We start from the raw sequence: 27,455 nt of genomic DNA on the forward strand, positions 1-27,455 counted from the left end.
TACCAAGTGAGCTGAGAAAATAAACAGAATGTGATTTTATTTGTGTGAATTTACCTGCACAGTCATTGCCTCTCAAGAAAAAGTCTTTCTGAGGACAGATGGCCACGTTAAATGAGGTAGCGTCTGAGACAGAAGTGAGTAGAAAAGGACAAGGCTTAACAAAACAAATACAAACCATGACGTGCCACTAAATGTTTCATGTTTGAGAAAAAAGCTGCTCCTGTGGGGTGTTTTAGAGTACTGGGTCTAAATGCTTTGCTTTTATGCTCATTTGGGATCTTGATCCCTTTCACAGCATGGTACCCAGGTGGGACCCCCTGATGGTGATGCTCTTGCTCAGCACCACTTATCTTCAAACCATGTTTTTTGGTACATGCAGCTCCTCAGCACTCATTCCTCTCCCCTTCCCCCCTTTTTTTCCTTTTTTGTACAATCCCTGACAATGTGGGATTTTTTCCATGCCTTGCTTCAGCTTCCACCTCGCTTTTAATTATTACAGCCACTTCGAGCCAGGCAGCTGATGAATTTTCAGCAGATCCTGCGTGCCTGGATGGCATCCAAAGGGAGAGACAGGGAAGAAATGGCAGAAAGGAGAGACTGCCAGGGTAAAAGCGTCGTGTATCTGATGCCAGGGGCTGAATGACCAAAGCATTCCTGCTGAAAACAGGCCAGCGCGAGGTAGGACAATTGTGCTGCTGTTCTGCCCGGTGGTTATAAACAAGCGGATGAAGGCTCAGCAATGCCCACTTAGCAGAAAGAAAGGTTTCTTTCTGTACTTTTCGTTTTTGTCAGTTTTTAGCTTCCTTTGCCATTCCTCCCCCTCGAACTGCAGGCAGAGCTATGTAGAGAAGAAGTGCTGTCTTCACATGCATTTAATTTTTTAATGTAGTGTTTTGCTTGCTGATTAAAGTCAATAAAGAGATGCATTTAATACTCTTCAAAGACAAAGATGCAAGCAAACTCCCCTTAGCTACCACTAATGGTCTTCTTGTTTTATAAGGCTGAAGCAGCATCCCTGTGCTTCCCATTCAGAATAAATAAATGTGCTCCAGCAATTTCTGCTGCCTGCTGCATGCATCTTTTATGTGTAAAAAGGAAACAGAGTTCTAAGTGGTTTCCAAATCAATTCACATCATCCCAAATGCAAGCAGAGTGGCTGAGTTTGTCACTTGAACTCCACTTCAGGACAGCCTGTCCTGTGTTGTTTAAGGGAGAGTTCCTTCAGCTCTACCCCAAGAAACCTTTCCAGATCACTCCAAGTGATGCACGTGGAGATGTTTGGTTGCACAGAGCCACCTTGCTCCCGTGCCATAGGCATTGCTTCCAGCGTTTTTTTCTCGGAGGTCGGTGTGAAGTGCAAATAATGGCTAGCACGATGGCAGGCACCACAGAACGCTTGAGCAATCATCTCCTCGGTTTCCTCGTTGGCTTTGGCACGTTGGGGAGGTGTGTAAGGAGAACAGATTGCTGCCTGCCATCCCAGTCAGGGCTTCAGAAGCGGGTGATACGTGAAGGAGCAAGTAAACTCTGCTTCTCACTGGGGGAGAATGCTTGTACCCTTGTCTCTGGCCTCAGTCGTGCTGGGAGGGATTCAGCACAGCCCCCTCCCACCCAGGAAACAAGTGCAATCCTTCCCTTGCCTTGCAAATGTGGCTTCACAGTTCATTTTTTTTCACAAGCTAAGCATAGTTATCTGTGGCCCACTCCTTATTCCGATGTGGTGCAGCCGTTGCTATGTGTTATGTAGCCACCCACTTCCAAATAACAGAAGAAAATGTGTTTTTATGTAGGGTATAAATTGCATATCGCTGTTTAGCACAGGGAGTGCTGGGTTTCGCCCTTCCTGGCTCCCTTTTTCACATTCCTGTGCTCCCCAGGCTAAGAGCTTTTTCTCCCACTGGGTTCCACCAATGAATCTTGTGCTAAATTGAGAAAAACTACTCTGAATTTGTACGCGAGCTTTGAGGTTTGCTGCAGGCTGGCTGAAGGCCTGCGTATGTGAAACCTTGTTCGCTTTTCCAGTTATTTTGATGACAGACAAAGTTACTTTCGCCTACAAAATTTGTTGCACATCTATCTTTATCCCATTCCAGCTACCGCAACGCTAGTATCAGGCTGTGATTTTTCTTGCTTTACGATGTGTTTTGTTAGAGAAGAACTGCTGAAATGCTTCAGCACGCTGTAGTGGTTCTTGAAAGCTTGAAAGAAGGATGGTCGGTATAAATTGTAATGGTGCAGAGCTTGCAGGCTTCTACAAGGTGAGCGAATTGAGCACACTGTTTGTGTAATTACACAGGGATGGAGAGGGAGCATGATGGTTAGAGGTCTTCAGGATGGGAAACAGCCAGAGCGGGTTTATCAGGCAGTTAAACAGGAAAGAGGTTACAGAAGCTCTGCATACACAAGCTGTCAGCTGGAAGCCCCCACTTTGGGAAAACAGGGAATATCACAAGTGTGTACTCGAGTGAAGGCGTCTTTGGAGCAGCCATTGCTTATTCGCAGGAAATTATTTGGAAAACCAACTGCACGTTCCTGTTAACTCACTGGTGAAAGGCAAGCAGCATCCCCATGAATTTCCCAGTGTCTTTTCCTCGTTTTTTGTGCTGTCAGGCACGTGAGTGTTGCAGCATGGAATAAAGGTGCACGGCTCCTGGCACACAAGCAGCAGAACATCAATCATCCTGAGCAAGCCGTGGTCTGTCCGGCCATCGCACACCCTTATCTCTTATCTGATTTAAATGGACGCACACTGCATTTTACTTTTAGCACTGGCTACATTCTTTTGAAAAACAATCAGGATTTAAATGGTTGCTCTCCCCAAAACAAGTGAAAGCCATTACATATGAAGGCTGAAGGGATTGCAAAGCTAAGTGCTATTAAATGCATTTGGAGATGTAATTTGTGCTGTGGTTTTTAGGCATCCTTGAGGACACAGCATGTTCCTCCTGGCTCCCTGCAGCTGGGGATCAGTTAATTCGTGCAGTAAAATGAGCTTACTGCTGGGAGGACCCCAGTTTCCTTCGCTGCAAAATTTGGGAAATGTTTCCCAACCTAAGGAGGGAGATCCCAAAAGGAGGGTCGATGGCTCACAGATGCAGCTTTATAGAAAAAAAAAAAAAAAAAAAAGAGAAAAAAAAAAGAGCCTGCGCTTCTTCGCCTTTGGTTTGCTCTGCTACCCATCAAACCTCCACTGCAAACTTGATGACTTCAGTACTTGAAGCGATGTCCCGAATGCTTAGCTTTCAGCAAAGCTAGGCTTGAAAACGGTGGACGAGCATCGGCATTGGTTTTGTGTTTGATGCAGCATGGCTCGCTGCCATGAAAACTCAAGCACAAGTCTTAGCATGCTCCCCTTCGTTTGATTCATTCAGAGCTTTCTTTTTTCAGATTATTTTTTTTTTTAACTCATAAATACTGGCCTCGATGGCAATGGAAAATAACATGCAAAGCCGAGCAGGGGATTTGGGCAGGGCATGCTCTGTGGTGAGAGCTGTTGCTCTGCTGGGAGGCATGGCAGAGCGCTGTGGCACCGTGCCCGTGCTGCGCCGCTTCTGCACCACGCATCACAGCTGCTGCTTCCTCCACAGGTAGCCAACGGGGCGATGTTATGCTCACCCTGCCCTCTCAACCTTTTCCATTTCATATTAAATATCTCCATCACAGCCTCAGAAATGCTCCAATCCTATGCTGATGGAAAATGGAAGGCAATACCTGTTAAATTGTCTGTTTTGCTTTACCTAATGGCTGAAAATACATTTTTTTAAGCAATCGTGTCCTCTGATCAGACAAATCAGCCGTTCATTTTAGGTCAATAAAAATATACTCATCTCTGAGAGTTCCCTTTTGCTGCTTGTGAGCAGCCAGTGCCAGCCTTTGATTTTTCTGGGGTTTATCAAATATTCCGGTCGCAGATGAGCCAATTGTTCCTTTTTATTTATTTATTTTGTTTAGCGTTACCCAGAGAGAAGATTGTGGTCCATTGTAAATACTTAGCAATAGCCACATTCAAGTTCCCTTTCTTCCCATTTGACTGCTCGAACTGCACTGCAGAAGGGGAAAAGGCGTTCTTGTGGCCGGGCTGGATGATGGGAGCTGCCTCTGACATGTTGCAATCGGTGGAAAACACCAAGCACGCAGAGCTGCTGTAGGGTGAGCAAGCCATGGGCATGCTGCGCCCAACTCTGATGCTGTGCGTACACAAACAGCACTTGAAATCTGGGAACCTCCTCAAGAGGAGGTGCGGATTATTTATATAATCCAGGAGAAGATCAAGGATGAGGTGGAGGCTTCTGTCTTCCCGTTTTACCATGTCCTTTCTTGTGCAACATGACTTTCCATGGCAGAGTTTAAATGTGTTTTTTATTGCGTCGGCTCAATGGCAGAGCTCGGACAGTTTTTTAGGGGAGGGTGTATTATTATTTTTGTCTGTAACTAGCAAAAAGTAGCCGAGGTCTAAAAGGAAGGATAACACACGCAGAAGCCAAGCTGGGTTTCGTATTACAGTGGTATGTTTTTGTTGCTGCTAACGTGTTTTTGTTTTTATTCATTACACATATTTCTCTTGGGAAAATCACGAAAATATGTGTGTAAAATATACATAACGACCCCATGCCTCCGCTAAGAGCTTCCAGATGGAAGGTTTGACGTTAGGGACGCTTTCTCCTGCGTTTTGGTTTGTGGCACTGATTTTGGTGACAAACTACAGGAAAACTTGTGTCAGGCCTGAGCAGGGAACACTTCAGTTTCTAGTGCTGTCAGGGCTGTCCAAGTATGCAGCGGGAAGCTGAAACTTGGCTTCTAGACATTTATGGCCCCTTGTGGAATCATTACTTGAAAAAAAAAGAGGAAAAAACAGGGCTTTGAAGGGACCTTGAGAGGCCTCCTCCAGGGGCTGGCGGGTGTCCAGGGGGAGTGTGCCAGACCGTGTCCCTCTCCCTAAATTAGAGGCTGAGGGTTGGTCTTGTGCCAAGCAGCGCGCTGGAGGACCTGTGCCACCCCACTCCTGGAAGCACGTGAGGTGCTGGGTGAGGGCTGCCTCTGCACGGGTCAGTGCAGTGCCCGATGAGCTCCAAACCTATGGGAGATGCTTGGGAGACAGGGCCAGACCCCAGCATGAGCCAAGCACTGAGCTGCGTGGCTGTTTGGTTTTGGAAGTGGAGGAATTGTGTCATTCGTAGCGGCAGCTTCAGGGCAGGTGAGATGTGGGTGGCCAGCAGCTCTGGAGACGATGAAGCTTCTACCAAGAGAAGAGGCAAGCCCAGCACTGAGTGGCATGTCTCAGGGGCTTTGGCCTGTATGAAATGTGTTTTGAGATTTGGGTCTTGTTAATTTTTCATTTTTTCAATAGTTCTGCCAGCAATGGCAGCCTCAGTTCCACATGCGTCATCCTGTACTCATCTCAAGGGAAACGAGCCGCTGTGTTACTTGCAGTGGGGCATGTACTGGCCTTTGTGAAGGAATTCTGTCCTGGCACATGCTGGTGTTGTTTCTAGAAGTCACAGGGAAGTTTTAATTGTAGAATCAGCTCTTTGTGATAGATCACCATACTCAACCTCGGTCTGTAAAAATTGATTTTGCAAGGTGGGGAAATCATGGTATGGCTTGATGCTGTAATAAATAACATAACCTATTTGCCAGTCACTTTAAGTGTATATTAAGTGTTTTTCATCTGTCAGTATTCTGTTACAGGCTGCTTTTCCTTCTCTTGTGCTCAGTGGGGATGCTTGCATTGCATACTATGGGAGAGGAAAGTCTCCTCCTTGAGCTGTGTCTTGTTTTCAGCCTCTCATCTTATAGTTCTGTGGTTATTTTTTATCTCCATCGGTATGAAAAAGCTATTTGAAGCTCCAGTTAAGGCGATTTTTCTCAGTCCTGGAACCTGCCAGACGCTTACTATCTGCATCAGCCAGCTGATGTAGTAAAATGTTCTTTTACTCCAAATAACCATGTGGAGCTGAGAGGCCTAGACATCCCCTGGGTCAGGGAGGAGACTGGCACAACAGCAACCAGCTACCAAGCACCATTTTGGGATACTTTATAAATACGAAGCTGAACCTGAGCTGAAGGTTCTCCACCAAATCACTTGTTTGCCAATGTGTCTGAAATTGCTGGAAAACACACAATCAAAAGCAGAGTTTGGCTGCTCTGCCTAGGGCCATCCACTATGTGCATGAAAACCTTACAGATTTGGCAGCCTCTGCCTCCCGCATCCATCCGTGCTAACATCTGCCGATGCCTGCTGAGTGCTCAGCTGCCTTTTTTTCCCCCATTACAGCATGTGTAGGGAAAGCATCCCCGTTTGGGAAGAGGACTCAAGTAGGAGGCCTTGGTTTGGCGTTGGTTTTGTTGCTTTGTGGTTATGTGGCAATTCCTTGATCCTTTGCCTAAGCACTAACCTGGAAAAGAAGGAACAATCTGTTAAGGTTGGAGCATTTGGCCATAATGCTGGCATTAAATCCTATTTCTTACATAGAACACCTGCATCAGCAGAGCTTGAAATCTCCCCCCCAAACTGTGTATTGTAATCACTTTTATAATAATTGTATCTAAAGTATCTTACTGAGTATACTTAATGGTTCTCTTGAAAGCTGCATTTCATACACTGGAACTCGTTATTCAATTCAGTTGACACCCAAACCTTCTCCAGTGGAGTACTCGCAGATTACAAGTAATTTTCTCCCTTATCTTAGTTTGGGAGTGTGAACTTGAAGTGCATAAAGATAAGTGGTCATGACTGACCCTCTATCTTAAGCCTAATTGCTGGAAAAGATTTTTTTTTGTTAGTTGCTCAATTCCAGGATGGTCATGTTGTTTGGGAGAGGGGAGGAGTTTCTGCCCCCAAATATTCTGTTTTGCTGTTGTCAGGGGGGTATTTAGTGCAAATGCTTTACAATGACAAGACACTTGGAGTTGGCAGACACTTAGCAGTAAAATAAATATTAAAAACCAGGTGTTCCGTTGCCCATATCATGAAAAAGCAATATTTTATATATGGTTTAAATTGTAGAAAGTAATTTAATTTGGTGGAACTCGTTTGGCTTCCACCCAGTGATGGTCCTTTTCTGGCTGTTACTCTGAACTATTCCTACCATACCTAATATGCTTTATGATGAAAGAACCCGCCGTGTTTAATCCTGCACAGGGCAAGCCTGTGGCAGGTGTGCTGCCCTTGACATATAAAATTTTGTTCTAGGCACTGTGTAGAGCTGCCCTCTGTGCCAGAAGGGCAAGTAATGCGGGTAGATTTGTGAATCTAGGACGGCTGAGGTTGGCAGGGATCTCTGGGAGTCCCCTGGTCCAGCAGTGCAGGTCAAGGGGCCTCAGGGGAGTGTTGAGTATCCCCAGAGATGGAAATCCCACAGCTGTTTTGGGCCATGTTCTAGTATTTGGTTGTCCTCATGCTGAAAACATTCCTCTCTTCCATATAATCAGAATTTTCCTTTTGTGACTTGTGCCTGTTGCTGATCCATCGCTGAACCTCCGTGGGTGTTTTAGGGAGAACCAGCCCCCAGCCAGCTCAGCGGCCCGGGCTCCTCTGTGTTAAGTTTCTCTTTTCGGCAAGGAGCCCAAAACTGAAGCCAATTTTGGTGCATTCAGGGCTTCCACCCTCCTGTGCTGTGCAAGTAACCACCGTCCTTTCCAGTAGCAGCTGCTGAAGCAGAGCTGGATTCCTGCGATGGATCCAATCACCAGCATCCTCGTTGGCTGCTGCTGGGCAAACGAGATTTGGGTGCCCTTCAGTTCTTCTGGGTATGGTAACAGCCAGGAGAGGTGTTTTTTTCTAGAATAATCAAGGACAAACACCATCAGTTTGTAATGTAAAAAAAATAAAAGCATTTTCTCATTATAGACCTTACATCTAAGCTACTTTGTCACCTTTGAGGTTCGAAATGGAAAATTGTGTTGTGGTTATGCAATGTGTTTCAGTGACCGGTTGAAGGATGAATAATGCTGTTTTTATGTATAGGCATAATATATTGATATACAAATGTTATAGGTTGTCATATGCATATGTTATATGTTGACTAAAGGAGAAATGTTTATAAGTTAGCCCAAAGATGAAGCAGATTTGTGCTGCCAGGTTTGGTCAGCTTTGCAGGTCCATTCTTGGCAAGAGCTCACCTCAAGCATCGCAGCACATGCACTATAAATACTTGGTGGTTTGTGCTGGTTACCATAAAAGCATAAATGGTTTCATTAGGCTGTGTGAAGCACCAAGCCCCAATGAAGAGAATTAAAGGGTGAGGTGTCGGCACTCGACCTGGTATTTAATTGCTGTAGCCTAGACCTTGAGTGCTGGTGCCTGCCCATGCAGAACGATGTCCCGCAAAATGAACATAATAAACGTAAATCCTCTTTTGCTTTGCAGGAACTTGAGTTGCACCTCGTGCTTTTTGGTTTCAGCACTTGTTTCGCTGCCCTGCTCTCTGCTGCACACAGGTTATGGAAACTGAAAGTTGGGTGAGGTTTGTTGGAGCGACTGAGCAGTGCAGTTCAGGTTGACGAGCTGTATCACGCAGTGAGGTGCAAGTTTAAAAGAAGTATTTCTTCTAAATGGAAGTCTTCAAACAAGAGAATTTAAAATAAAAGTATTTAAGTAAAAAATACTTTCGCTGTTATTGTGGCAGCTATAACGAGAGGAAATTTAGGGAGGCTCTAACTCAAGTCATCCAGGTGCATTTTGGGTGATGAAGTGATCACTGTTCTGGTCCCAGTTCAGTGCATTTCTGTTAAAAAAGATTCCTGGCAGGATGAGTGCTGTGAAATTGGTTGCAGATTGAACCAAATCAAGCAAAAGTTGTCTTTAACATCTGTGTATTTATGTCTGAAGATGCAGAAAGGAGCTCCTAACTGTACAGGCTAAGTTAAAAACTCCGTGAGCGCTCTGTGTGGAGCTCACACAGACATAGCAGTGTTAGCAGCATGGTAAAATGTAAAGATGCGTTTTTTTTTTTCCTGTGGGCTGTTCTTTCCTGCATAGAAGTTAGTTGACTTGCTTTGCAAAGGGAACTTCCTGCTATTAATCACTTTTTGTGATGATGTGCTTGTTTTATTGTGCTCAGTAGCTATTGTTACAGGCCAACAAACTCAGTATTAATGATATATATATTTTAATAACACAGTCTTTGTTCCGTCATGGTTTTTAATTAAGTTTTATGGAGGCTTTCTTTGAAATAAGTGTCCCTAGCATTGCGCAGCTTTTTTCCTGTCCACCTCCTTCTGGCTCTGTCCTTTGCTGAACCTATTTGATAGCAAATAGGCTTTTCCAATTTCACCTTTTTTTCCCCTCTTCACTGCATTCCCCATGTCTTAGGTCTTGGGCTCTTTGGGCACCTGGTCAGGCGGACTCGTCACCTTGCTGCTGTGCTTTAACAGCACTGATGTATGTGGAGATTTAAACATGTGGCTGTGACAACAGACGTCATGCTCGGTGGTCTAAGTTCAGTCTTGGGTTTCATTATGCCGACACTTTGAGTTTCCTCCTGGCTTACGCAGTAGCTACAAGCAGTCCTGCTTTACTCAGAGACTTTATTCTTCAATCTCTGTACCAATTTCATAGTCTCTGCCATGCTGTGCATGTTGGGCATTTTCAAACTCGTGCCTGTTAATACATAGCTCTAAATAACAAAGATAAAATGCTGGATTTGTTTAGTTTTCACTGTAAGGGCAGCAGCATCAAAAATAGAGCTGAGTGCTGGAGGCTCATCTGCAAAGGGCTGTGCAAAAAAAGGGACCTTAAATACCCAAGGCATATACCTTCCTACCAGCTCTGCTCTGCGGAAGCTCTTAGTCTATGCAGGGGTGATATTCAGCTAGAATTACCTATAAAATGCCCTGTTACTGTCATTACAGAAGAGCAAGGCAAGAGCAAGGGGTTTGGAAAACAAATTTATTTCAGGAAAGACCTGGAGATGGTCCTTATTCCGGATCAACGTTCCAGATTGCACTGGTATCAAGTCCAATATGAAGAGACCGTAAGCACTGGGGATCAGGAGAGGAGGGAGGGCAGGTACTGAGCCATGAAAACGTTAGTGGTTTTTTTCCTGCCTCCTGGGCCCCATGAATGAGCAAATGCTGAGCGTTCCTGAAGGTGACGGAGCAGATTATAGCTGAACAAGGAGGTTTTGAGATTCAATCAGACGCAGTTGCACAATTTCAGGAACACAGCTCATTTTTGAGTCTTCATCGCCAACAATATTGCCTGGTGAATTAGCCTGTGGTGCAAACGTTCAGCTCCCAGCCTGGTCCACGATAAGCATCTCTTTGTGCAGAAGTGCTGTAGGAGGTACCAGGAATGGGGCTGTCCGCTCCTCTGCGTTTGCCGAGCCGTTGGAGCCCCCGCGGCCGCTCCAGACGGACGCGTTGCTCGCACAGAGGAGCGTATTGAATTCGTTTCCTTCAGAGTGTTGAGCTCCGGCCAGGACAAGCTTTGGTCTCCCCAAGAATTTGAGGAATGCTGTTACTGAGTTTTTCCGCTGAGTGTCGAACAGCTTGGAATTGACGGGTTAGAGAAGTGAAATAATGTGAACAGAACCTAATTTTAGTGAAGCAGTTGTAACTCATTCTCTGTTTTCCGAGGCTGAACAATGTTGTGCCCCATCATCGCTGGCTGCAGAAGAACGTAGGGTGTTGTTCAAGCATATGTAGACTAGACGTGCATAAATTGAATTAATCATGCTTTTTTTTTAATCTGCTAGTTCCGTTAAAGAAATGTGGTGAGTAAAACTGACAAAAACGTATTAAGTTGTCTCAAGTTAAACATCAGACATGTCTTGAGCTACTTACTGGCCCCTTACCAGCATGCCTATGCCATAGAGTAAGCTTCAGCTTTAACAAGGCAGGATGCAGAGAGCTTTCTCATTTACGCAAGGAATACAGAAAATCCCTGAAAGAGAGATACTATGGCTTACGATTTCTGTGGGCTTTTGGGTTATAAAATATAACGTGATTTGGCATATTAATCCAGAAAAAGCCATGAAACCTATTCCTAATAAAAAAAAAAAAAAAAAAAAAAAAAGGAATCCTGCCGTTTCCCACTCACACATTCGACACAGTTTATCCTGAATCTGTTTTAACAGAAATAAAAGAAATCCACCCTGTTGGGAAGCGAGGGGATTTGAGAATTTGCTGATACTACATCACCTTGAGGTAGAAGCCCTGCTGCATGGAGGTGGGGCTGTGATCGCCTCAGGTTCTGTGCCCGCTCAAGGAGGAAGCATTGCAGCTGGTGGGAAGCTTTCTCTGTTTTATTCTCTGCTCAAAGAAATCCCAATAAACAGACTTGCTTCTCCCCTTGGGCCATTTCCTTGTGCTATAGCAAAGGGAGATGAACCAGAAAACCCTTTTAATATTGTTGTGTTGAATATCACTGTATTCTGCTTAAACACTGCTGTGTGTGCTCGCTGAGCCGTTCAGCTGAAACACCTGCAAGGGACAGGTAAATCCTTTGACAACACTGAAATAGCTTGAGACTTTTAATCTGAACATGCACATTCTGGAGAAGCAGATGCCTGAGTTTCAGTGGCCAGGAGGAGGTTTTGAGGGCATGAGGAGGGTTTCAGGGCCCTTGCAGGAGAGGATGCTGGGGGGAAAAGCCCCTATGTGCAGCAGTGATGTGGGGGAAAAAATCAGAAAACAAAGTATGTAAAGCCTGAAAAGGTTGGAGACCTGTGCATGGGAACACTCATTAGTGTTATGAAACCAGCCTCTCTGTGCAAGCACAGCCATCAGCTGCTCGTTTGGCAGGTTTCTGCTATTGCAGAACTTGTTTTAGTCAACCGAGGCAAATTCATGTGCAACAGCATGAGCTGAAACAAATGTGTGTATTCAGACGGGGCGGGGGGGGGGGGAGGTCCGTCACCATTATGCTAGCAAACCTGCAGTTCTGGGGCTGGGATGTAACACTGTGCATGATTATTGGTGCCACTTGAGGAAAATGGTTACACCGTTCCGGGCACCCAAATCTCTGCGGCCCGGAGCTGCTCCACTGCGTCCCGCTGATGGGGAGCCCACGATGCACGGGAGGGGGCGAGTACCTTCAGGGAGTGCCTTTCCTTTCGTTTAGCCTTTCTTTTTTTATCTTTTAGATGCAAAATAAAACCTGCAAAGGTCATTTGAGAAGGTTGGGATTATAGATGTAAAGCCTTTTTAATCTTTTCTAATAAATAGCTGAGTAGGAAATAAATCTGCTGGGAGCTCGGAGCTGAACGCTGATGTTGAACATCAGCACAAAATGTGTCTGTGAGTCAATGTACATACACAACTCCCGGAATTACTCTGCGTATAACTGCCTTAAATAGGTTTGGTTTGGGAGTAGAGGTGAATGATTACCAAAACCGATGTAATAAACGAAGCATTAATTGTACCTGGCAGCATGACAGTTTCTGTCACCATGGGCCAGATTATTAAAGTGATTTAGGCACAATTGCAAATACCAGTTCTCAATTAAGCTAGTTTGAGATGCAGCTCTTATGGGTTTCCAACAGCTCTTGTGGTTAGGGCTTTCTTTTAACCAATGGTAAATGAGTCTGTATTAGATGCCTCAGTAAGGCAGGGTTTTAATGAAAGCTTTGTGTCATAAAGTCTTAAAAGCATTTCAATTTTGGAAAAACAGCGGCGACAAATCGAAGCGACAGTGTCTGAAATACTGAGGATACTACAGGCACTGTTGGTGTTACATACAACGTTGTCGAACATCTGAGAAGCCTTCAAAGTGTTCTCCCCTAATTCCATATATAATTAAAAAGCAGCTTCCTTTAGCTCATTAAAGTTAGTCTTGTTGGAGCAGCGTACTTTTATATCTATTTAAATGAATAAAGTATAATCTTAATATAGAATATAATAACTTCAAATATTAAATCTCATGTATAGCTGTGCTTTACTTTTAAAGAGTGTTTATCTGTCCTTCGTGAATCCCAAACTGAAAACGAATGTGGTCCCCAGAAGCTCATCATATTATTTTGTTGTAGCCCATTCAACTAACTTTTGCCGTGTGTTTTTTATTAATGATACGATGACAGCAAAATCTGGAAAGTCAGTTGTTAGCGATGAGTGTATAAATAAGGAAAGGTGGTGGCTTTTCAAATGTCCTGATGGTATCTCTTTCTTTTAACAGGCTTTTGGAAATGCAAAAACTGCTCATAACAACAACTCAAGTCGCTTCGGCAAATTTATTCAAGTGAATTATCAGGAGACGGGCACCGTGCGAGGGTAAGCGGAAATCGGATTCAACGCGTATATTTTTTTAGCATATTTAAATGTTATGAAAATGTTGGCGTACCTATGCTGCACATTAAAGTATGAATACACCTGAGCTGGCTTTAAGCCAGTCCAGATCTCATTAATCATGGTGTTAACTTTGTAATTAAGCCAAAATGGAATTTTTCTTCCAAAGAAGAAGAAAAGTTTTCTGCCAGCAAGGCAGGAAGGGGATTGTTTTAGCTAGGGTGGGCCATGAGGATGGGCTGGGGGGCTGGAGCATATGATGGGCAGGAAGAGACTGGGTGCAGTCGCCAGAAGAGAAAGCCAAGGGGGATTTAATCCTCCCAGCTGCCTGCTGGGTGTTACGGAGAAGATGGAGCCAGACTACTTAGCATCGCGGTCTAATTCTCCATATGCTTCTGTCTCTACCCTGAAGTGCCTCTTGAACCAAACCCATGACCAGTTAGGGCATCTTTTTCCGTGGGCTGTTGCAAAGAGATGCTCGTCTCCATCGTGTTTTTCTACTCTACCATCACGGGATTTATTTCCAGTGTTGTTGCTGCTTCCCAAAGCTGCAGCTGGATGAAGGCTTCTGGGTGGCAGACCTGGACCCGGATTTCTCTTTGGTGTCTCCTAAGGGTGTCAGCGCATTATGAAGCAACTCAAACTAGCTCTAAGAGAGCAGTGCTGCCTTAACTCTGCTTTTTGGCTGGGTTAATTAACTCAGTTGGAGAAGTGAAGAGTAGATGTGGCATTCCAGGGGCTGGGTAATTTTTGCAGCTAGCTAAGAGATCTCTTGCTGAGACTTTGTTGTTATTGTAGAGAATGGCTTTTAAATTTTTTTCTTTCTTACTTTCCAGCAGAACAGTATCACACAAATAGATGCCATTAATTTTTCAAATGAGCTTGGGTACTCTGCGTACTTTGCAGTCAGGCAGCTGTTTTTTTCATCCAACTTCTAATCTGATGTTCTTTTCCTTTTCTCTTCTTCTGTTATTAACTCTGGTGAACAGTTATCTTAAAAGGATAAGCCTCAATTTTTTTTAATACCTACTTAAACGGAAGCATAGGGTAGAATCTGGCAAATGCCATAACAATGTATTGTCTTGGTGTGCTGTGCCGGCATTCTGGTAGTGGCCTCTATTGATGGTTTGCAGTTACCTGCAAATAGCATTGCATTTGTATGCTCCAGTTCTAAAAAATAAGACAATTTTTCTCCCTTTTCTTTAAAAAACAAAACAAAAACACCAACCTGTGAGTTGTTCCTGGCCTATGACAATAATTTTTTTTTTTCCATAATCTTAGGAGGAAGATCACAAGCACTCTTTTAAAATTTGTCAGACTATGTGCTTAAAATCTGTGCTTACACAAATCAGCTCTGTCCCCATTTTGTGCATGCAATTTGTTTTGTTAATGTAAGTGCAATTTGCAGTACCGAATCAGAATTTTGCTCCGTTCATAGGCTGAAAATAGCAGTTGGATATTTGATTACAAACTATATGCAGATAATGACCCAAACTTGAAGGGAATTTCAACTTAAGAGATGTAATAGCCGAGAGATGTAGTAGCAGCCAACCCCACCCCACGAAATGAAGCCTTTGAAGATTCGTTTGAAATCAGTGGAGCATGAGCAATGGCTACGTTGAAGTGCATTCCCATAAGGCTTTATGAATTTATTATGTCCTGTTCAGTGATAAGTGAACTGGGAGGAAGGTCGTTGCAACGTGTTCAGTCCTCCTAAGATGATCAAAAGCCTCAACATCTTACATACTCCTTAAAATTGCAGAACAGCCAGATGGGAGACATTTTAATTAAATTTGTGCAGCAGCATGGGGCTGTATCACAAATAGCAAGAGGCAGCACTTTCAAACACAGTGCTTGGGTATTTTGCATGGTGGTATTTGTATGCGAAATTCATTCTCGAGTTTCGGTTGATATTACCTGGTATACCAGGTACAGGTTCTGTAGCGTGGTTAAATGAATATTTTGCATGAAATCATACTCTCAAAAACTCTTTACTGGTAAAACTGTGAGTAATGATAAGGCGGTTTCTGTATCATTGACAGCAGTAAATAGAAAAGATTTTGAGGGGGTTTGCTGTTTTATACATAGGTTCTTTTCCTTTTCACTATCCTATTGAAATAAGGGGGCATAGTTTTTTCCTTGGACGTGTATTCTTTATGGCCTTCCCACTGAGCAAACATCTTACCAGAACAGCATTTGCATGCATCTACCCCCCATCCCACCAAAAAAAAAAAAAAAAAAAAAAAAAAAAAAAAAAAAAATTGGCCCTGCTTTAAATACTGGGTTGGAGCAGATGACCTCCAGAGGACCCTTCCAACCTAAATTATTGTATAAGACTTTATTTTGGGTCTATAATAAGAGCAGAAATCACAGGGGAAGGGATTAAACGTCAGGAACAGTGGACTCGATCCAACTCATCCTACAGCAGACGCTCTGATACCTTCCTGGGTTACCCCATCTACTCCCTGAGTCTACAGGGAACCTCATGTCCTGCCTTGAAAACTTGGTGAAACACAAGCCCGTGCTTAAGGTTAGAAGGGGGGATGCAAAGGAAACCTCTTGGCAAGGAATATCCATAGCTTTTGTCAGCTTCCTCACAGGGAATAAACAAGAAAAAAACCTGTGGTGCACAGCATGCACAGGAAAATGGTGCTGTGCTGCAGCCTGTCTGCACATCCTTACTCTTCCTGCACAGCAAGAGCCGCCCGAGGGTGTGCCTGTTCCAGTGGCCTCTCCTCAGTGCTGCCTGCCCTAGGAGTCATCGAATGCCTTTGGGCACGACCACGTGGCTGATTTTTCCATGAAGGCAGAGGAGAGGGACTGAGCCCCCAGTAACATCCTCCCTATTAGAGGTGGAGATGCGAGCACCGTGTTGTCCTACCGTGTCCAAGCTTCCTTGGGTTCTGGGCTTGCACCTTGCTGCCCGTGTCGGTGCCACCGCGCTGCGAGCCGGTAGCTGGAAAAGCCCAGCCTCTGCTTTTGTGTTTCGTGTTACATCATCTCCATTGGCAATTATAGCTCCAGTTTCTAAATCCCTATCGTTACTGGTTGGTATTGCACACAAAACAAACAAACAAACAGAGAACACGCCGAAGCTTGCTTCAGCTAGCAAAGCTTTGTATTAATATGTAGATGAAATAAGTTCATTATGAGGCTGTTAGGATAAACGTAAGCTCCAGTAAGGAGCTTCTGCAGTTGTTTGTTTTCTGACCGTAGCCACAAGTTAATAACCCAGGTTTTTGTTGAGAAGTGGCTGTTGTGGGAGAGGGGGTGGTAATTTGGGTAATGAATCTGCAGCTAAATCTTATCTTGCAAACTTCTGCATCCAGATGTATTTCTTGTTGAAGTAGGATTTGTGCATGAATTTCAGTCTGCAAGCGATTTTATTTTGCTGGCTTTGGATTAAATAGGTATCAGAGATTCTTAGTTTCTGTCAGAATTTCCCCCTGCACTCCCTACCCATAGGCTAACTCGTCTGAGATCATGTTTTTCATATCCAAGTTAGTTTTGGCTTTGTATCAAACCAAAAAACCTCAAAAGCCAAACATAATATTGGGCTTGTTCTGCCTAGGAAGAAATTTATATAACTAAGTGAAACAAGGCTGAAACTTTTTTGTGTACTAAAACTGAAAAGTCCCAGTAAAGCTGTGTTCATTTAAGTTGAATATTGGGTCAATGAATAACGCTTTTATTTCTCCTTCCAGTGCTTATGTTGAAAAGTATCTGCTGGAGAAGTCCAGACTCGTGTACCAGGAGCACAACGAACGGTAGGTGCCTGTGTTTTGCTTCCATGCTTGGCTTTGACTCTTGAATGTGTTGATAGCATGGCGCAGACGGCTTAAATCCCTGTTTGAACTGGCACAGGGAATCGGGATTTCGCACTTCTAGCCGTGTGCTTCACGGATAAAGTCCGTGTTTACATTTTGTACCATCTTGGCTTGAGGAGACAAGCCCAAACTCCAACAGCTCTTAGTGTGGGTCCGGAGTGGGTGACACTAAATTGTATCATCGCATGGGCTGGCCCCCTGAACATGTCTTTTATTCAAAAAAAAAAAAAAAAAAAAAAAAAAAAAAAACACACGTCAGTGGTCACACATACCGTAACGACTCAGTGAAGCAGCAAATACCTGTGCATGGAGGGAAGGACGCTGCCAAAAACTTGCTGAGATAACTGAGCAGGATTTGTATCTTTCAAATGGCTACAGGCACTGGGTCTGCTGTTGTAGCCTAGCAGAACAGCAGCCAAGGGGGAAAGGTGTTTTGCTCTCTGCAGCCAGGGCTGTTGGAAACTTGCCACTCCCATTTCCAAAGGGAACATCCCGTGGGATGGGGCAGCAAAGAGTGGGGGGTGCATTGTGCCAGCCAGCAAGCCTGCGGGCACCTAGCTGCTGGGCTGGAAAGCTCCAGCCCTTCAGCACGTTTTTGGGTTGCATGGGGTTAAAGGGTAAAACCAATCCTCGTGACAGGTCCTGCATTAAATATTCATCAACCCCCTCAGTTTGGTCATCTTCAGGGCCTAGAACTTGTGCTCCTTGAAGCCCCACGCAGATGGAGGATGCTGTACCTAGAACCATTGGTAGTGCTCTGGGTGATGGGGAAGGTGTATCTGAAACTGAAAAAAAAATCCTATTCATTGCAATTTTTGTTATGTTTACTTCTGCTGTTTTTTTATTATATTTATATGCATGTGTTTATTCATAATTTTGGACTCAGGCACCGAAGTCTGTCTAGTTTCAGGCTTTGTTTCCTAAGATGCTGTCTGGCCATAGAAGCCTGTTTTTGCTGTCTCCTTGCCTGTTTAGGGAGGAATGTACTACCCAGGGAAAAGAGACTTTGTTATTTTATTAACAGTCCTTGACTTATATTTTCCATTGTCTGTATGATTAATGTCATATGGATTATCACATACCATTTGTTTTCTTGCACAACTTGTAAACTACTTAATATCTAATTTGGGGACAAGATGACATTTTAATTCTATTTTATAGCTCTTAACAGATTGAAAACATCAGAAAGGCCTCTAGAAAAAGCTAAGATTATATAGACAACAAATTTAAGCAAATTATTCTTTCCTAATTGCAACATATTAATTGCTACGTCCTCTTCAGTAACTGTTTATTCTGATTGTAATAAGTTTGCTGCTTCTAACTCTCCATCATTTGTCGTCTTTCAACTACTGGCACTTCTGTCTGTGCTTCCCTTTTGGGATAGATGTGCGGGAAGTTTTCTCTAATGCTGATGGATTGGTCCCAAAGTTAGATGGCACACACAGCCTCAGACTTGATAAATGCGCTGTTGGGTGCTGTAATTATTAACTTGATTTCTCTTGGAAAATGTCTGGCATAAACCAAAGTTGTGGTTTTACATTCTGCTATGCTGTTAGCATTAATCCATGTCGTAGTTGTTTTGAAGCAAAACAGATGAGTGTCACTTGTGTTTTTTTTAGTAAAATTCAAGTATTCCAAATATTTGAGTAACCATAAAAATTGAAGATTTTTCCATTCTGTCATACAGAACTGCAACTGCAAAAGTATTACTTTGTTGTGGCAATGAAGTATTAAAAAGTAATAATTTCTGCATTGCAAAAGTGTTTTGATTCCAATAAATATTGCACATGTTTCTGGAGGAAAACACGATGATGTCGGCTAGGAATTCTTTAAGTATATTCTTGGAGAGTGGGCGTCCTTGGACGGAAAGGCAGATCTAATTCTCCATTAATTGGTTTAATCTTTTGCATCGATGTACAGTGGTCTCAGGCCATTCCTAAACCACCATCAGTGTCGAGCGTTCCAGTCATTGCAGAAGGCTTTATTGTATATTTATATGTTAGATCTAAAAAAATCTTTGTAAATCGTCTTTGAAGCTTTCATCTGTTTCTGCATCAAAGCAAGATTAGTCCAATACGAGATGGAGATTGGGCTTGTCTCTTATCTGGAGGGCTTTGGTGACATGGGACTCAGCGGTTGTTATCCTTTCCAAATTTATGAATTTTTTAGTTTCTTATTTTGCTGTTCTATTCCCTAAAATTCTAACTTCATTCAAAATTGCCCTACTAGCTAAAAAACATGGGACTTCTCCCAATCTATGGATTAAAACTTTGCACACAAGTCCAAGTTCAGAAGCTGGAAAATGAAGTTATGAGGTTTATGTGTGTTTATCTACTCAATGCTGCTGGTTGTTTTCATGTTTAACATCTTTTTTTCTTTGTTACCAGGAACTACCATGTATTTTATTACCTCCTGGCAGGAGCAAGTGAGGAAGAGAGATCAGCATTTCATCTTAAGCAGCCTGAGGAATATCATTACCTCAACCAGGTGGGAATACTCTACCAGTAGTGCTGGCAGTACATGGTCTTGTCTTTTCCACCACTGAAGCTTAATGCTAATGAAGAAAATGTGTGCAGTAATGAAAATGGGTTGTCTCAGTGCTCTATAGGCAGTGGTCCGACACTGGAAATTAATCGGTGTTGGCAATCTGAACACCTGATAGTATGGAAAAATTGGTGTTTTCCATTTTCTGTCCCCTAACTGGGATATGTTAAATAGATGACTATAAACACAATGCATATAAGGGAGAAACAGTGATAACCTACCTGTTCTCTGAATTAATGTTTAGTCATTAACATCTGTCTGCTGAGCAGAAGAAAAGAGAAAAATGTGTGATGCCAGTAGACCATTAAGAAGTAGTATCTTGAATAAGATAGTCCTAATTTTGGCTGGCTGTTTGCATGAGCCTTTGAATTTAATGACACAAGAAGCTTAATATAAAAACATAAAAACTATTGAAAATGTCAGAATTAAAAATGTGTGAGGTATTACCAATGGCCAATTAACTTCAAACTTTAGAAAATGTAATTTACGTCAGTTGTTTAATATGCATTGATGCTTGCAAAGAGGGAATTTACTGTTTTTTGTTCAAAAACATAATTAATGGCGTAGGATGACATGGAACAGCACTTAGGTTACACGTTGATTTTAACTCTAATTGCCGTTTTCTTGGACTTGAGACATGATTAGCAATAAAGACTGATTTAGCCCACAAGTTGGAGAGCAACTTACATGCAGTGTGCAATGCAAATAACCTTTAGTCTTTCTAGAAATATAATTTAGCTCTGTAATATATCTCAATTATCCAGGGCTTTTTAAGGATTTTTAAAGTGGACTATCAAAGCCAAAATATATTGTGATATTAATGGCTACCACCAACTCTTAGCAGGATCAGGAAATTTGCTCAAATGAAGAACATACTAAGAGTTTAACGCTTTTGCTCTCTCTCTGTTTGTGCCTCCTGTGCTCGGAAGCAGTGCAGAGGTTGGAGAACGTGGTGTGTTCTTTGCGACCATCTGCGCTGCAGTTTTTCAGCTAAAAAATGCCAAGATAATTTGGATGGAATGTTTTGTCAGATTCACAGATTTTGTTGGGCAATCCGGTAGTTCTGTGTTAGCCTAAAATATTGCTTTTAATTATAGTCCTTCCCTTTATTTAGTAGCATTTTAATGTTTAAGGTCATTAATATTTAAAGCATAGTAATGAATTTCATGGTGCATAGTGTGTAGATCTGATAGTAGTGTGATATTTTAGGTTGTTAAGTGTTTATTTTAACAAAAATTACTCTGCTGGGCCACGAAGGCTGCAGGAGGATGCTGAGGTACATCCAGCAGATGAAGGAAGCAGGCTCTGGATTTACTTGAACACAGTTTATGGAGAGTAGTAACATTAGGGGTTTTGGGGTATTCTGTAATCATTTTACTGCATTTAGCATTCATGTTAGGGAGATCAGGTAACACTGACAACTATGAGAAAATGGCTCCTAAAGATGAGTTCAGTGCATTGTTTTATATTTAGGATTCCCAACAATGCAGTAACTGCCTTCCCGTGTCCTGTAGGAAAAGAGGAAAAAAGGAAAATGAGGAGGAAGGAAAAAGTAGTAATGGATGAATGGGGAGAGAAACTCTGCAGACCTATAAGGGAAAAGTAGTAAAATGACCCTTGAGCATTCTCAGTAAGTTCTTGAATGTGTCCTAGGGAAATCCCTGCGTTTTAGAGAGGGAAAAGAACAAGCCCAGAAGTGAGCATAAGTGTGTAACTAAAATTAAATACTAAAATTTAAAAGCTATAAAATACTGAATCAGGCCCCTTAAGTCAAAGACTGACTCAATCCTCAAGTCAAACATTATTTTATTTTCTCAGGTTCTTCAACTCACATTGTTATGCAAAATAAAAATGTATTTTCCATTTCATATGAGAAATAATCTATTCAGGTCCTTCAGTGAAATAATGGAGCGTTTTGTTGATCTGTAAATGTAGGAAGCAGGTTGGACAAAAAATATTTTCACTTTTGTTTTTTTAAAATCAAATTTACTTAAAATATCCCGAGTTTGGACGGCATCTCAGTCTCATACCAATGATAAGAGTCCTACCCTGCAATTTGCTAAATATTTTCTGTGTTCTACATCCATATTTATCAATTCTGAAATTAGTAATTTGCAATATTAGATCCATATTTAATTGCAACAGGAGCTGCGGTGCTGTGTCTGTGTCCCTCTCAGGAACACCAAGTCCTGAGCCTGTGTAAGTCCTGCGCTCCTGCGATGCCTTTCAAGTTCATCACTGTCTGATAGGAAAAAGTTAGAAACTCAGAAAAAGAAAGTGCTTTCAACCAAGAACTCAATTTTGCAGCACGTATACAGGTCTAGAGAGAGGTTGAGAATGGAAACAAAAATCAACTCTGCTTGAATACCTCTTTGCTCTCAGCAAAACAAAGATTTTTCCAACCGTGGCAGTTGAATTCTCTTAAAAGTTCATTAAGCTGATAGCCTGAGAAATCCCCACTACCTTGAAAACACTGGGAGCAGAAATCAGAGCATCACAGGCCTTGAAAGAACTATAAATCTTACTTCATGCTGAAAAAGAAGATCAGGAATGACTGCACAGAATAGTAACAATTATTTTACTTGGGAGGTCACCATTGCTGCCCTGCCTGAAGAGCCGGTGGTGGGTGTCGTGTTTGGTCCGAATGCTACTTAACTCGGTCTGCCTTGCTTTCAGATGACAAAGAAACCCCTCAGACAGAGCTGGGATGAGTATTGCTATGACTCTGAGCCGGTCAGTACAAGTACACGCGTCTTCTGTGTCGCTGGTGCAGGGCTGCTCCTTTTGCTCACTTGAATTTGGGAGGTGCAACAAGCCACGAGCAGAAATGAAATGAAATTTAACCTGTTAATGACCCTTTCCCCTGCCCTATGGTGGTGTTGCTTGTGTGTTATCTGGTGACAACATAGATGCTCTTTCTGTTGCCCTTTTTTGCTTACTTCCATCTGGAAAGCTTCTTCAGCAGCTTGGTTTGGATTCGGTCACCTAGTTTTCAGTCGTTCCTTCCTGATATATAATACACATTGTTTCGTGTAAATTGGTCATCACATAGTAATTTGTGATGTGGAAGCATTGTGAGAAGTGTAATTGCTTCCTGATACAACTGCAAATCAGCCTCTGGAAGCACTAAGAGATGGCCTGTTTAGCGTCAACTTATGGTGATTGTTGCCGCCTATCTGCCATCCAGCTTCCAGGAAAAAGACAACAAAACCAAAAGCACCCTTCAGCCATCTGTGGGACAATCAAATACTGCTATTACTGAGAATGCAAACAATTTCTTCTCCTAAAATAGTTCTGGTGTCCTTTCCATATGGATCTACCCAAAAAAGGGACCATGATGCTTCTTACCTTCCTCAGCTCCTCTTTTGCATCTAAGGCAGAGGCGGTGGCTTTGGTCAGTGGTGTGCTTTGGGTTTGTGTGGCCTGCAGCTGTGTCCCCGTGATGGTCTGTGTCGGTTGTGTCTTGCACCAGAAAGCATGTTTTCAACCAGCTGCATGTTGTCCGTGCTAATTTTGCCGTTCACTTAATGGTTGCCAAACCCAGTGAATGTATCTGGAAGAAAAGGTTATCTGGTAAGGAGCTGTGGTTCTCTGAGGCTAAATCAGCACATTGCCAGCAAGCCTTCAGATGCAAACCTTCGTTAGGAGAGGAGGAAGGGAAGGCAGTCTGGCCTCCGGAGGTTTAAAATGTCAAATGTTGTATTAGCATCATTATGAGGCTCTATGAGACCAGAGAGCAAAGAGTGGATGTTTCTCTGTATGCCTCAAGATGCTGTAATGAGTTGCAAAGACTTTAATTGCTTTAGGAGTGGGTTAGGACAATCGACTGGAGAAACGCCAAGAAAACCAAGCCCCAGGTTTGTTGCCTTATTTTGCATAGCAAAACTGTGTGCCCTTACAATTTGGCTGTTGATCTGGTATTTTATTTGCTCAGGGTTGTTTTCCATGATGTTCCTGGTAGATCACGTCTTGGCTTCAGTGAAGATTTGCTCTTAAACATCCTCTGGCCTTTTCCCTCCAAGGGACTAGTGGCAAAAGGAATGGGCTCTACCTGCTGCACTTTCAGCTTATAAAGAAACCCTTCTGTATCTTCTTTAAGGGTTTCCTGGAAATCCAGGGATTGCTTCAGTTTGACAGTAAGCAGGGAACTCACAGCTGTTTCGAAGTGTTGAACACTCTGGGAAACTAATTGGACCAGCAGAATGTTAATAACTGTTTTGGTACGTGGGCATAGATTTTGTAACATTTGTCTGCCCTAATATCAGTGAAACTCATATATAGGTATGTGTATTTATACAGACACACACACACTCTCTATATAGACATATATATACATATATATGTATGTATATTTTATATATATATATATATATAATATATATATGAAATCATCCATTAGGAAACAGTACCTAGCACAGACCTGGAATACTATCAAGTGCATCTGCTTTTAAGTAGATAATTTCCAAAAAGCTTTTCCATACAGATTAATGAGTTTGGGAATTGTTATGTAAATTGTTCATTAAATTGCCTTTGGCATAGATTGTACTACTTTTGAGTCTGCTCTGGTATTTCAGTGTTGTCTTGTGACTCAATTTTGGATGAACGATGCCACAAAATGAATTTGTTTCTGGGAATGTGGATGGCCAGTAGGAGTGGCACTTGTTATCCCTTTAAAAAGATTTTTAAAAAGACCTTATTTGTAGAATTTGCAAGGCATTTTTTGTTCTGCAGCCTCCAGGTCCTGCCTTAGTGAGGGTGAAAACTCCTCCAAGTTATCTGCAGTGTATTTGTAGTGACCAGGGATGCTAATCAGCCCAGGTTTGAGTTAGGAGTAAAACAGTTTTATCCTGATATTGTATGATTTACATAACCCCATTGCTGGTCCCTACTGATATATAGTGTAGTTGTCAATACAGCACTCCTTTCAATAAATTGTGCAAATAGCCTATACATCTGTTACTGTTGAGGGCAAATTTCAATAACCTGTAACAAAAAATGAAAGGTTCACTCATTAAGGAGTATTTCTTAAGAAAGGCAGAAATGGTATTTTCTAGTTTATTTTAAAACTCTGTGTTCATTGATTGTTGGTATGGTTTTAAAAATTACACAGAATGATTCTGCTGTTCATCAACATCTCTAAATAGGCAGTGCAGTAGTGACTTGTTGCCCCTGAGGATTGACAATAGATTTTATTTTTGGTTATCTGGGTTTATGGCAGTGCTCTGAGCTTCTTGAGTGTTTAGTTGAGGGGACGGGACTACTGTTTGAGGAATTTCCTATGTTGGCATAAATATCTTAAAAAAGAATGTCTCTTTATAATTGGTAGCTATCACTTTACTGATGCTACCTAGTGGGATGAAGAACATACCACTGATACCTCAGTAAGGCTTAAAATGCCTGCTTTGCATCTATTGTGAGATGCAAAACTGATATGATAAAATAATTTTATATATTCTACGTTTATGATTTTCATATTTTAAGACTACTTGGTATCTGTTTAATGATGTTCACTTTTGTATTCATGTAGCTTTGTTCAGTACAGATTTTCAGATCTGTTTGTGCAGAAGTCTGTGCACGCTTGCTCACGGTGTAAGGATGATTCACAGACAAATGACCAAAAGAAACCGTGGATGTAGCTGCTTTAATTCATTGTCACTACAGCAGCAGCAGCAATTTTTAAATTATACACCTGGATTAACTTGTAGAGAATCTCTATTTAAGTGTTACTAAATATTTTGATATTTAAGATAACGCTATATTGTGTGATACATAATAACCTACTTGGAGATCGGGGATTTCTGTAGCTAGCAATGGGAAAAATATTAAATCTGGGCTATGAAGAGAGAGAATAATAAATAATCCAAGGGGACCCAAGGTGAGTCAAACCCTGCAAAAGGTTCTTGGCATTGCTAGTTCATTTACTAAGTTAAGGAGAGTAAGTTTCACTATGTTCTCTAAATATTGGTGTAGGTCAGTGTTATTTGGATTCAGCAAGTCATCTGATTTCTTTGAAAGCATCAGTGACTTCCATCAGTTTGAGGAGAATCTGGATAGCTAAAGTGTTCAGCCATGGCGCGTTAGCCTCTGGGAGATATAAAAAGTGGTGGACTTCAAATTCCCGAAGAAAATGCAGCAGCATTTAGAATAGTGAATAAAATGTTTGAAACTTTTCCTTCATTATGCAGCATTTCACTCACTGATTACATGGAATTACATGCATTTTATTTTGAAGCAGTTTAAAACAGAACTCTTCTCATTTACTCACAGGAACTCTTAATGGACCGGGACTTAATGTGGAATAAACTGCCTGTAAATGTTAACAATGCACAGCGTATTGTTGTTAATTCACAGCCTTTCTATATGTTTTTTGTCCAAAACTCTTGCCAAGTAGTGCTACTTTAAATATGACAACTCTGATTTGCTTATACAGAGACTACTGAAAAACTGATTCTTCTAGACAGCTTGATTATTGTTATTTATTATTTGATTTAAAATTGTGAACGTGTTTTCCAATATTTAAGAAGAAAAATTGTGCCTTACCACTGGAGCTAATCCTGGATTTTAATTGCATCCCATATGTGCTTCTTGCTCTGTCTGCTCTGGTGCTGTGCATTTGTGCTCTCTCTCAGGAACAGGATTCAGAGCAGTGTCCGAGGGGGTGGGTGTTGGGTAATTAGCCACCGTTAGTCTGCATCGTGTTAACAGGGCCTCCTGTATATCTCATTTTCCCAGTGCCAGATTGGAAATGTCCTAGTTGCTGATAAAAGACTTGGAAATCACAGGATGATATTTATGAAGTGCTGACTTGGCCATCTGGACCTGTTCTGACCTCAATTTGTGTCAATGCTTAATCTTTCTCTTTGACCCCAACAGGACTGCTTTTCCGTCGAAGGGGAGGACTTGAAGCATGACTTTGAGCGTCTACAACTCGCCATGGAGATGGTGGGGTTTCTTCCCAAGACTCGCAGACAGTGAGTTTCTTTTCCATATTAACATGTATTAACATATTAGAGATTATATTGATTAATTGAAATAATATGATAATATAAAATATGTATATAATATTACTGTAAATACAGTCTCCCTAAATAGTGAGAAAAAATCACATAATTTTTGCTAACATAACTGTTTTGCTCTGCATAATGTTTCAGGCTGGTGAGAAAGAAGAATGGTGCTTGACCATTCATACAATAAAGGAGTAAACAAAATATAAAGGCATAAGCAAACTATGCCCATCATTAGTGTAGTTAATGACTCTTTATGTAAAATGAGTGTTGGCAGGAAGTTGGTACCTGGAAATATATTTTGTACTGTTCATGAATAGTCATGCTTTACTCTGCATGTCATGAATTCAGATCCTGTTTTAATTAGAAATCCGGATTATTAGTCATCACACTTAATCCCCTTCCATGCAACTGCTGGTTTTGAGGGCTCATTTCCAATTGGCCTTCATTCACCAACACAGTGAAGGTGCCAGTTGAAAACCTAGATTTTTGTAGTTGGCTTGCAATACTGTCTTCCACTGAGTGCAAGGAATTACATGCTTTACATGAAGATTGTCCTTCACTGAAACCACAAAGTAATTCCTGTTGTGTTAATCGTTGACTGACTTCATTGTTCCAAAGTCTCAAGTAGGTTTGAATGAATTTGACAAGTAAGTTACTAAGGTTAGGAACAGGCTTAGAAAAATAGGTATTGAAAAATGATCTTACAGTGATTTTGTTGTGTTGTGTTGTTTGTTTTTTTTCTTGACATCATAAGTATTGCTGAAAGGCAAATCAGTAGCTGGAACACAGTGAGAAAGCTTGTGCTTTTTTAGGTAAAAATGTTCAAATGGTAATTTAATGAACCTTGTTCCTT

At 41.9% G+C, this 27,455-nt stretch overlaps 1 protein-coding gene across 8 annotated transcripts in view; it reads left to right on the forward strand.

Annotated features, from left to right (window-relative positions):
- The window catches only part of MYO9A (myosin IXA), a 186,951-nt gene that overhangs the window by 51,149 nt on the left and 108,347 nt on the right, over positions 1–27,455 (forward strand). For 7 of the 8 annotated variants that reach the window (XM_032194816.1, XM_032194821.1, XM_032194824.1 and 4 more), the window contains exons 3-7: positions 13,115–13,209; positions 16,929–16,991; positions 19,439–19,538; positions 22,272–22,328; positions 26,469–26,566. In XM_032194816.1, coding sequence (XP_032050707.1) covers positions 13,115–13,209; positions 16,929–16,991; positions 19,439–19,538; positions 22,272–22,328; positions 26,469–26,566 — 413 coding nt within the window. The remainder of the gene's footprint in view (positions 1–13,114; positions 13,210–16,928; positions 16,992–19,438; positions 19,539–22,271; positions 22,329–26,468; positions 26,567–27,455) is intronic. The other variant, XM_032194822.1, reaches the window with a different exon arrangement.

Source organism: Aythya fuligula, chromosome 11 (genome assembly GCF_009819795.1).
Source record: "Aythya fuligula isolate bAytFul2 chromosome 11, bAytFul2.pri, whole genome shotgun sequence".
Taxonomy (NCBI): domain Eukaryota; kingdom Metazoa; phylum Chordata; class Aves; order Anseriformes; family Anatidae; genus Aythya; species Aythya fuligula.